At 37.1% G+C, this 12,111-nt stretch overlaps 1 protein-coding gene across 1 annotated transcript; it reads left to right on the plus strand.

The window, feature by feature from the left end:
- The first annotated feature begins 4,630 nt into the window (after window positions 1–4,630).
- LOC126699204 (trihelix transcription factor ENAP2) lies at window positions 4,631–6,075 on the plus strand. The gene has a single exon (XM_050396880.1). It carries the CDS (start codon window positions 4,933–4,935, stop codon window positions 5,755–5,757), a length of 825 nt encoding a protein of 274 aa, XP_050252837.1. The 5' UTR covers window positions 4,631–4,932; the 3' UTR covers window positions 5,758–6,075.
- The last annotated feature ends 6,036 nt before the right edge of the window (window positions 6,076–12,111 follow it).

A 12,111-nucleotide genomic window follows, 5' to 3' on the forward strand; every position in this document is an offset into this window, starting at 1 on the left:
AATATTTGTAATTTGTTTGATTTCACATGTAACTTTTCCTACTACTGCAAAGTGCAAAGTGCAAATTGGGGTCTAGTTTAAAAGTTCTGAGAAGAGACCCTAGTACGACACAAGCATGGTGATAATTATCTTGTTTAAAAGGGAGGGCTGCCAGCCTGCCACTGTGTTGTACTCCATACAGACTAACAATGGAAAAGAAAGTCTTACTCTCTGGGTTAAGGCATGTGCAACCACATTTCCTTGCTAAACAGTGTGAGAGAAAGAGAAACTCGAGCTAACGTGGACTAAAATATCTTTTACTAGGTGGCCAAAAGAGGAGGAAAACAAAGTACCCCTCTTTAGAGCTTTGATTATTGTTTTTGAATCTCCTTCAAAGTGGGGCTGTTGTATACCAATTTCAGTGGCAAAAATTACAGCTCGCCTTGCCGCTAACCTTTCCAACAACTCAGTGTTGCAAGGCTTCCCCACCTTTTCGGCCAAAGCAGGTATGACCTGTCCTGATGAATCACGCACCACAACACCAATCCCTGCCTCCTCGCTCTCGTTAAACATCGCTCCATCAAAATTTATTTTATACTCACCTGGTTTTGGAGGCAACCATTTGTCTTTGTATCACTTTTATCGGTTTGCTGCCGCAGAGGTAGTCTCGGCTTTGCTTGAAAATCTGTAGAAAATTGCAAGCCGCATCTCTGATCAGCTCCAGCGGTACTGTGTGCTCTTGGAGTCTGGTCTTGTTTCGGTGAAGCAATATATGCCAGGCAGTTGTTGCGAACAGCTCCATCACTCGAGGTCGAGACATCAGGCGACCAACCAGATCCAAGAAGTCTTGAACCTAATTATCAAATTTGAATTGCTCTTGAGCTTTTTGAGCTTAGAAATTGATATTTGATTGTTTCAACTTCAATCCTATTATACTTTTCTTTGATTTAATCATGTTTATTGTTGAAATTTCTTCTTAAACCCATCTTTAACACTAGATCTAGTTCTCCATACCACATCAAGTGGTATAAGAGCTAAAGATCCTAGATCTGAGCCACTACATTCAAATTTGAGTAAAAGGAAGCACCTTTAAGCTATGGTTGATCGTGGTAATAGTCACAGGGTAGAGGAAATCAAGATCAGAAGATAAGATGGCTGAGATGAGGCATATGATTGAAGATCTGTCGCAAGTTGTACAAGCTCTTCAATGACGAGAACAAGCACGGGATGGTGTATGGAGATTCTGCAAAATGACCATGAACTCTGGGACATACCGGAAGATGGTCTCAACAATGAGAAAAAATATGGTAGATGAAAATTCCTTCCATGAAGTTGCACCAGTAGGAAATGTGGCACAAACCAGATTAGAGAATCAGTTGGTGTGTGAGATTGGATGAAGGATGAAAATTGAATGAGTTTTTTTTTTTTTTTTTTGGTAGATTGGAATTCTCTATCAATATATTGGAGTAATTAAAATATTCAAGAAAGTGATGCACACCAAGTTTTTTATGCAAGTCCTAAGAGATTTTGTAGGACATGGAAGCTTTGCATGCACATGTTGATTTGAAAAACCAACTAGTGTTTGATGAATTTCAAAAGATAAAAATACTTCTACTACTACACACACACACACACACACACACAAGATTTCATCATGAGATGCAAGGATGAGCCTGAGTAAATTTGGAGAACAAAGTTGTCTCAAATGATGGTGATTTATCCCACATTATTTGGTTTATATTACAAATTGAAGAAAATATCTCAATCTTGTTATAGACAAGTTACTGAGAAGCTATTTCTTGATGTACTTAGATGACAAAGAAAGAAATTATGGAAAATATTCTTCAGAATTCCAATAGATTGTGAAAAATTGAAGCCAACCTAGAGAGCATTGATGGAAGTTATTCAAACGGCACCAATACAGAAAACCGTCTAGAATACAACAAAAGGGGCAAAGATTGATGCTAGCTAACTCTAGGACAAGTTTTCTCCAATGCAACGAGTGCTAATGGAAGTTCTTCTCATTGCACCAAAACAGAAAACTGTCTAGCAAACAACAAAAGGGGCAAAGATTGATGCTAGAAATACCCACCTAGCAAGACTGTTTGCTTTTGTTGGCAAGCAATTTGTACATGCCCTCCAAAGAAAGTGTTTTTTCAGCTTGGGGGGATACACAGAGGAATAGACCTTATCTGCTGTGCTTCGAAGGAGAGGAAGCATGAGTCAAGCAATTGGTCGTTCCACACACACGCATCAGAGTCCAACAAATCTGCCACTCGAGCCTCACTGCCCAGAGCTGAAGAAACTGAAGTGACTGTGCTGATTGAACTTCCAGGCAGCTAGCAATCCTTAAAAATCCGAATAGTTTGCCATCACCCACCCTCCATTTTGCACCCAACAGAGTGACTTTTCGCGCCTTCAAAATGCTTTTCCAGGCAAATGAACCCGATGATTGTTTGGCCTCAAAAATAGTACCATTGGGAAAGTACTTTGACTTAAAAACACGATAAAATAATGAGTTTTTATCATGAACAAGTCTCCACACTTGTTTGGCCAACATTGCATCATTAAACTTTGCTAAATCTTTAAAACCCAACCCTCATTCCTTCTTTGGTTTACAAAGCATTTCCCAATTTTTCCAATGGATTTTTCTACTCTCCCTGTTGTCCCCACCAGAATTTCCGAATTAACATCTCATTGTCCCGACAAAGTCCCAATGGTAGTTTGAAGCACCCCACCGCAAAAGTGGGTATGGTTTGCACAACCGCCTTTAGAAGCACTTCTTTTCCTGCTTGAGAAAAGAGTTTTTCTTTCCACTCTTGCAATTTTCCCCACACTAAGGCTTTTCAGGTATATGTGTGACTTATTCTAAAAAAAAAAGAAAGAAAAGAAGTTATAGGCATAGCTTATTAATAATAATAAAAAAGAGGATAAAATGCAAGCATAAAATTTTAATTAGAAATGGCATTTCCATTGCCCATAGTGTATCCTTTAAATAAATAAAGTCAATGATTTTTGGGCAAGGATTTCCCTAAGCTATTTTATAGAAATTGTTATGAGTACCGAATATATGCATTGCATTTTTTATAATTGTTTTTATATTGTAGTGGGGCTTAGTGTTTAGGCGTCGTGAATTTTTGTGAGTGGGGTGTGAAAACTTTGGTAATTTATCGTTGTATGTGGCACCACTCCTACTTTAATGTACATCTCTAGGTAGGGGTGGCAATTTGTGTTAACATATTGTGTTTGTGTCATGTTGAGTTAGGGGTATTCGACTAAATGAGTCAACACGAACATTACCCATCAAATGACATGACCCATTTCAACATAGTTAATATTAAACCAGTTGTGTTGGTTGACACAAATCCAACTTTAAACCTGCTCCAAGACCCATTTCAACCTATTTGATATGGTTGATATTGTTTTAAATTTAATAAACAAAAAATTTCATACAAAGTTATATCTCATAACAAAAATTTACCTATAACTCATAACATCAAAAATAAAATAAATATTTGATTGTTATATGAGTTAAATGGGTCATGTTAAAATAGGTCGTTTCGTCTCAAAACAAATAAATAACTGTGTCTAATCGTGTCAATTTCAGGTTAAGCAAGTCAACTAGAAATTGGCAATTTTCTTGTTGTGTCAATTATATCTTGACCCAATTATGACCTAAACCTGTTCAGGCTAAACCTTAACCTAAAAAACCTATGTCGTGTTCATGGATCATATTAAACATTGTCACCCCTACATCCAGGTAAGTTACTATTGGATTACTACTTGCTAGGTTTGAGACCTGAACAAAATATCTACTTACCATATTGTGAAAATAGTATTAGGACAAGATAACGTGCACAATATTTTACTAGTTCAAAATCCGAACAAGATCTATTAGTATAACATTGAATCTACATGATAGCAAAAAGATAACAAAATGTATTAAGGGTAAATTGTACGTATACACATAAAAACAGAATTACCCTTTGGTTTATTTTGTAATACTTCCATTTCCTTCCCTTGTGGTTTTTTGAGGGCATTTGCCTTTCGATCACATTTAGAGAGAGATTTGAAGGAAGAAAAATAATTTATTCTTGCCTTAACATCTTTGGTTCTCTCTTTAATTATCTTCTTCAATCCTCATTTGCATTTGTATTCATGTTTACAAGAGGTAAAATTTAATGTAGAACATTATTTTTCTATCTCTTTTTTAATGGACGTTTCTTGCAATGAGTGTTGTTGGTACTTGTTACATTATCAAATTCTGTTAAAATTAACAGAATTGTCTCATAAAATAAAATACAAGAGGCGCCTTATAAAACAAACCATAAAGAAAGTTAGTGTCACAAAGATACATGTTTTAAAGAATATCCATAAAATCTTTTGTCAAACTAGTGCTCTAGTCGCAACATTTTCATAATAATGTTTAGATGATAATTTATTATTAGTTCTTATCTAAACTCACTACTGATATAACTTTTTTAAAAAAAAATATTATTAACAACTTACCACTTAAATTTTATTGTGAAAATGTTGTATCTATCTATACCTTTATTCAAAAACTAACACATAGAAAGTCAAATTAATTTGCAGGTAGATAGAAACCTAAACAGAAGGAGAGGAGATACCATCATAATGAAATATAAAAAGGAAAATTCCATGAGGCTGTGTTTGTGGTTGAGGTCAGGGCCGGATCCGGGTCTAGGTCCGGGTCCATTAATTGCGCGGAACAGGCCTAGCTGGCGCACTAGAATGAGTTTAGTCGTTGACCCACCTAACCTAACCTAACCCACCCACCCACCACCACCGCCCACCACCACCACCACCACCCAACTTAACAAAACATTAACTCACCAAAACTTTCTCAAAACTGAAAAAACACAAAGAAACCAAACTCTCTCTCTCTCTCTCTCTCAAGTCGAAACCCTAATTTTCAAATCAAATCGAATAATAATGGGCAGTCCGAGTCCGAGTCCCAGCACCACATCGAAACCACTCCCTTGGACTCACGAAGAAACCGTCCATCTGATCCAAGCTTACCAAGAAAAATGGTACTCTCTCAAACGCGGCCAGCTCAAAGCTTCCAATTGGGAAGAAGTCGCCGTCACTGTCTCCGCCCGTTGCGGTTACGACCACTCCGAACCCTCCTCCAAGTCCGCCCTTCAGTGCCGCCACAAAATCGAGAAGCTCCGCCAGCGCTACCGCTCCGAATCGCAACAGCGCCGCCACTCCTCTTGGCCTTACTTCCCTCTCATGGACTCTCTCCACCGCGGCCCTCTCCCTATTTCCGCTCGCCCTCCCGATAACAACAACAACAACAGCAACAGCAACAACATTATTAACGATGAGGATCAAGATGAAGACGATAATGATAATGAGAGCGATGAGGAAAACATTTACAGCATTAGGTCGCGGAGTATTAATTATTTGCTCCGCAAACCTACTGTTGTGAATAGGTTCGCCGGAATCGCGGACGCCGGCAAACCTATTCGGAAAAGGCACAGGGATTTTGCCGATGAAGTCGTCGTTGAGGAGGAGAATGGTGATGATGATGAGGAGGAGGAGGAGGAGAAGGGGAGAGACGCAGTGGTGTCGGAATTGGCGGCGGAGATAAGGAAGTTTGCGGAGAGGTTTATTGGGATGGAGAATATGAAGATGGAGATGATGAAGGATACGGAGAGGTTTAGGATGGAGATGGAGAATAAGCGTCTGGAGTTGATTCTTGATTCCCAGAAGAGGATTCTTGATTCCATACACAGGACTTTCGCTTCGCCTTAGATTCGCTACATCATCAACTTCAATCTTTTTTTTTTTTTTTTTTGAAGGTTCATTTTCTTCCTCATCCACCGTTTTTAACAATTTGCAGTCTTGACGTTGTATAGATTAATCTGTAAACTTCAAAATTTTGGCTTTCTACGACTTATGTGGTTCTTTGTTTTTATGTCGTTCTTGAAGTAGTAATCATGTATTCTTCTAGTGATCTAACTTTAATGTTTCGTTGTTACTGTTTTGTTAAATTTTAAGTCCCCAAGAGTGGATTCGAATATGTTTTCATTGGAAACACCAGGAAATGTTATTTTACTTAATAGTTATTGATGTTTTGTTGTTAGTGTTATTATAAACCCATTTTAACATGGTGAACTGCAAATTTTTATTTCTGCTTAATTGATGAGTTTGTTCATATTCTTGCTTCTTGTTTGATTTTCTAGAAAATTTTATGGAAACAGTCCTTTTTTTTTTCCTTCTTCTATTGAATATGCAGACAATTTTGAAAGTTAAATAACCAATCTGGATGTCGTCATTTATCACTTTACTACTTTGGAAACTTGGGTTATTAGAGTTTTGTGCAAGCTTGACAAGAAGGGATCAGATTCCTCAATTTTGTTCCTCCCCACACCACAAGGAGCAAAAGGGCTCGTGTTGGTCCAACTAATTGCAAAATGGCTTATTTTCATCTTTGATGTTTAAGGATGTTTGCCTACTCTCATAGGCATGAACCAATTTCTTCATATTTCGACTTATATGAAGTTTTTTTTTTCTTTACTACAACTGATAAAATCTATATTTTCAAGTCCATGAAGGTTATCGTGACTTTGCTTGCTTTGAATTTTCTAATATAGCCAAAATTGTTTATATGACGCAAATTGTCTTGAATTCATTGCTAAGCTCAATTATGGAGAACATCTCCTCTTCTTTTGAGGGTTGGCTTCAGGTTTTTTGGGTTTCTTCTGTTTAAGGTTACTTTATGTAATCTGAAGTTAAGCCCTACGTCACTGATTGATTGTGCTAGCAGTTCTTACTGCAGTTTTGGACATCTATCTTAAGAGGAGAGCTCTGAGCCTCTGAGGGAAGCTAATTTTGTACTTGGATAGATCTTTTAGAGTTTTTGTCTTCAAAACATCTCCTAGTAAGATGCGTTTGAAACAACATTAATTAGTTAGCTATTGTTCAATTTATTCTATTAGTTTTATTTTTTGGATAAATAGATGAAGTTTTATTGATTGAAACTTTTACATCAATGAACAAGGGGTTCTTACTGGATTTCTTAAATCTTCAGAATCAGGGTGCTCCAGTTCTACTGGTAGCCATGTTTTCTGCAACAGAAACTACTCTCTAAGTTAGCTAACTAGCCAGACAAGACTCTATTCAGAATCAAGTTGCGGCCAACTCCTTTGCACTCCACACCAGCTCTCACATCCTTACTTTAATACTTCTGCGAATCTGCTCTTTAGATTTAATCAGACTTGCATGAAGCCTGGCATCCCTCTGCAGCCATAGATGATAGAGGCTCTCAAACTCTCACCGTTTAGATGAACAGTTCCCCATCCATCAATTCCTCCCAATTATTCTGAGGTTCAGAGATTAGGCAAAACACCATGATCCCTTCCTGGATTCTCTTGGTGAACGAGCATTCCAAAAGAGATGATTCCTGTTTTCGATGCGTCTTTATAAGACATACAGGCAGTTTGCCCAGTGTAGCCCCATTGTAGAAGCTTATCTTTGATTGCCTTCCATCCTCCAAGTTCATGTTCGAGAAGTGTAAGCTTGAAACAGATCAGTCTCCACCACATCACTTCATCTTTCTTGGTCCTCAATTCCTCCCAAGTGGCTGCATGGGTGACTTTACCCGATTTAGAAGCAGACCAAATGACTCTGTCTTCATCCTTTAGTTCAACCAGGCCTAATTTGCTTATGCTTTGAATCTTTACCCAGTTATCTGATGGCCAGTTCTTGTTGCTATCCACCCTTGCATCAAACTTGTAGCTCCTTGGTAAAGAATCCCCTTAGGATGCTAGGAAATTTCTGGTTTCTTCACTTAACTTCAGTGTTGGTGTGCAAAAGCACTTTCCTATTGGACCCATGCTACCCAAAGAGAGCCTGTATAGCTAAACAAGCTCCAGATATGCTTCATGGCAACTGCTTTGTCTTTATCCACAACTTTTTTCAACCCTACCGTGCCCTCTCTTCCCACAGAAAATTAAGATATTGTTCAGTTGTTTTAACTACTTTCTTAGGGAGTACGAATATGTTGTACCAAATCATTTTTGAATACTATATAGGACAGATTGGAGGAGCTGCGGTCCACCTGCAAATGATAGTTTCGTGTTGGACTGAGAATTTATTCTTGCTATGATCTTATCTGTCAAGGGCTTGCAGTCTTTCATACTCGGCTTACCAGGAATCAGGGGCATCCCTAAATACCTTACTAGTAGGGAGCCTTCCTTGATCTGTAGAATAGCTCCTTTACTAGTCGTCCATTCTTTTGAATCATAAGCTTTCTTGAAGTCTACCTTACTTGCACATCTTGCTTTGCCTTTGTTTCTTTGGTAATGCTTTACTAGCCCATGAGTAGGCAATCTCTATGATATGTTCCTGCCCGTCACAAATGCAGTCTGATTTGAACTAATCAAGTTCCCAAGGCAGCTTTTCAGTGATACATTAGATCGCATTACAGCGAGCAATAGGCCTGAAGTTTGCTTCATTAGAGGGTTGCGACCTTAGGAACCCGGGTAATTATAGTAGAATTTACCTCCCCAAGGAGAGCTGATTTGAAGAAGGATGCTACTGCTTCTATCACATTGGATTTAACAATAGACTAAGCCTCTGTGAAAAAGAGTCCAGTAAATTCGTCAAAAGTCCTGGGGTTTTGTCACTTCCCAAGGAGATTACGTACTTCTGAATCTCCTCTGTGGCATTCATCTGCAAAATTCCCTTCACATTTTTAGGAAGCAGATCAGACAATTATGTTGCCACCCTACCAGTCATATTAGTCTCATTTAGGGCAGAGAATGAACCACCCAATCACTTTTGGTAGAAATCAATCGCCATATATATATATATATATATATATATATATATATTTTAAATTTCAGAGGGATCCTTTATTCTTTTTCCATTGCTGTCTAGAAGGCATGTAATTGAGTTCTTTGATTGCCTCACTTTCACTAAGCGGTGAAAGTGTGAGTTATTACTTATTATGATCCCCAAAGTTCAGCCATCTATTCCGAGACTTCTGCTTAAGATATGACTCCTGCTCTTAAGATTGACAGATACTTGTTGAGGTACTGCTCCTCTTTACTAGTATTCTGCAGCAATTTGGCCTGGACTGCTTTACGTTTCTGTCTTGTTGGTTCTACTCGCTGAGGGATCATGCCATACAATTAAGCTTTGCTTTTTAGTGGCTTCAAGTTTCCTGCATAGAGCATACGTAGGGGAACCTCTAATCTCTTGTCAACCCATGCTTCCTCCAGCTTCTAAAATCTTTGTGGCCACACCAAAATATTAAAAGAGTTTGAATGGCTTTGGCTGGCAATTATTGAGAATATGGCAGGGGAGTGATCAGACATTTCCTGTTGAAGGAATCCTACAACACATTGGGTGAAAGCTAGAATTTATATTATTAGTTGAAATCCCAAACTAGTCTTTAACTTCCACTCGAGATTTTGTTGTACGGTCACATGCCTGGTGATTCTTTGAGAGTGTAGCAACGCAAGAAATTTATTGGAGAGTGAACAGTCAAAACCTTCATCAATTTCTCTCTTTGACTACAAAGGTTGTTGCAAGATATCCCCCTTGATGATTATTTCAAAACAAACCAAAGTGAGTTATAATCTGTTGGATGTTTGAATTTTCGACAGCCCTTTAGGGTATTTTGAGTTTGGTTCTCTCTCCTCTAGGCTCTAGCTTATGCGTATTTCACTGCCTTCGGTGGTGTTTTGGTAACATCTGCACTTCTTCTTGTTGGTGATAATTCGATAGTTATAACGGAGAGGGGGATTTGAACCCTGGATGTTTTGGTTGAAAATGCCAAGAGATGCCAACTAGTTGAGCTACTTGAGAAAGAGGGAACTGGCAATTGGAAAGAAGGAGCAGGGTTTAGAAATATCTAATCTGATTTATTCAGCATAAATCTTATAATTTGATTTTGCAGCTCTAAACTTCTAAAGCCATATTTTCCAAGTACAACCTCTCCCAATATCCATGCCTATTTTATACAAGAGTTTAAATTCGGTCAGGAGTTGGCGTAAAACAGTTTTACGCCAGCCAATAAAAACATGCCACGTTGTTATTTGCTTATTTCACAATTCTTATCTTCTTCTTTGGATTTTCTTTCTCTCTCCGTTCTCTCTGTAACTCTCTCTTCTTGCGTTTTTTTTTTTTTTTTTTTTTTTTTTTTTTTTCCATAGCATCAAATCCACTGCACTAATCCATGCATCAACATAGTGGCAATGGGCATTAAATCTGAAAGTAAAAAGAGAGCCAAAAAACAAGCATACCAACCTCAAAAAGTAAAAGCTTTTAATCTTTAAGCTCCCATAAAACCCAGATTCAACAACAAACAAAACCCACAAAAATTAATCACGAGATATCTCATTTAAAAATTCAGAGCCACTGGAATTTATTCAAGATCAGTTCTAAACTTAACATGAAGAGCTAAAAATCCTCCATCACAACACAAAACACAATCAATAATATTATAAATAAATTAATAAATAATTAAAAGCCCAAAAAAGAAACGTTCGGAGTATCACAGTCACTCACATTGGTACCTTGAAACTACCAAATAGGCGTACTCTATTCTGATTTCTAAGACTATGAACCCAAGCAAACAAAGAAGCAAAGAATTAGAATGTGGAGTAGCTCCTCTGACACATTCATAGCAATAAACAAACAAAACCCATTCTGACAAACAAAACCCTTTAGAACAAATTCTAGAACAAATTTTGGCCCATTACGGTGTGTTTCGGCTATTTCGGTGCGTTTCGGTGAATACCGGCCAAAATGCAAGCTTCGGCTGGAATGAGTTTTGGTGTTACTTTTCTTTTCCTTCAACTTGTTTCTATCTGAAACTTTCAGATTTAATGCCCACTACCACTGTGTTGACGCAAGGATCAGTGCAGGGAAGATGAGTACATAAGAGAAGGAAAGCAATGGATTTGATATGGAAAAGAAAAAAAAAAAAGCGAGAAGAAAGAGTTAACAGAGGCAACAGAGAGAGAGAAAATCTAAAGAAGAAGAAGATGAGTGGGTCCATGAGAAGAGAAAGATGAAGCACAACAATAAGTCAAATAACGACGTGGCATGTTTTCATTGGTCGGCGTAAAAACAGTGTTTTATGCCAGCTCCGGATCGAATTTAAACTCTTTATAGAATATTTTGTCGTCTTGATTAATGTTTATTTTAGTTTTAGATTGAATTGCAAAATCCAAATTTGGAGCAATAAAAGTCGTTTTTCTATCAATAATGTCAGAGCATTGGAATGTTTACATATGGTTCAGCATGTTTTCTAAAGTCAGAATGTTTACATATGGTTCGGCATTTTGAACTGTTTCCTGTTTTTTTTTTTTTCCCTCAAATTTGATAGTTATAATAGTAAGTGAATGAGAGATTTAAATTCTGGATGTCTTGATTAAAAACATCAAGAGAAGCCGGTTGGGTTATAAGTCTGTTAATGTTTTCAATTTGTTAAGAGTAATGCTACAGTCACAAATTATTTTACAATATTTTTACAAAATGTTGTAAAATAGTTTGTGACTGTAGTATTACTCCTTTTCAATATAGCTTTTCAAATTCAATTGTGAATTTTTAACATGTAACTTAAATTTGATATTAAAACTTGTATCAGTGTATGGAAAACATGACCCAAATCCAATCTTGTCATTTATTCCTCAATCAAGGCATTTAAGATCCAGTCTTCTTAATCTTTACAAATTAACATTTCAAATTTGGATTTAAATTTAGACATGTTACAAAATCCCATTATTTATTTGGAAAATCAACCATCATGAATAATCAAAATGACTACTCCATTTTTGCACATGAATTTCCTACCAATTAATTAAATGGAAACCTAGATATATTATTAGCTAACAAATTTTAAAATTTTGAACACTTTTACGGTTGGATTCATCTTGAAAATGACTCAAAAATTCATGGCACATAAAGGGATAGATGAAGAGTAATATTAAGGTAGAGAGTAGTTGTCACGACCCAAATCCATGGAACATGAATTTAGATGCATGTGACTAACTTGCTGATCTTGCTTATCTTAATAAACCTAATTAATTCCAAATTAAATAAAATTCCAAATAAACAATGCTCTTAATAAACCTCTTACAATCTCCAAGCATT

Source organism: Quercus robur, chromosome 9 (genome assembly GCF_932294415.1).
Source record: "Quercus robur chromosome 9, dhQueRobu3.1, whole genome shotgun sequence".
Lineage (NCBI taxonomy): Eukaryota > Viridiplantae > Streptophyta > Magnoliopsida > Fagales > Fagaceae > Quercus > Quercus robur.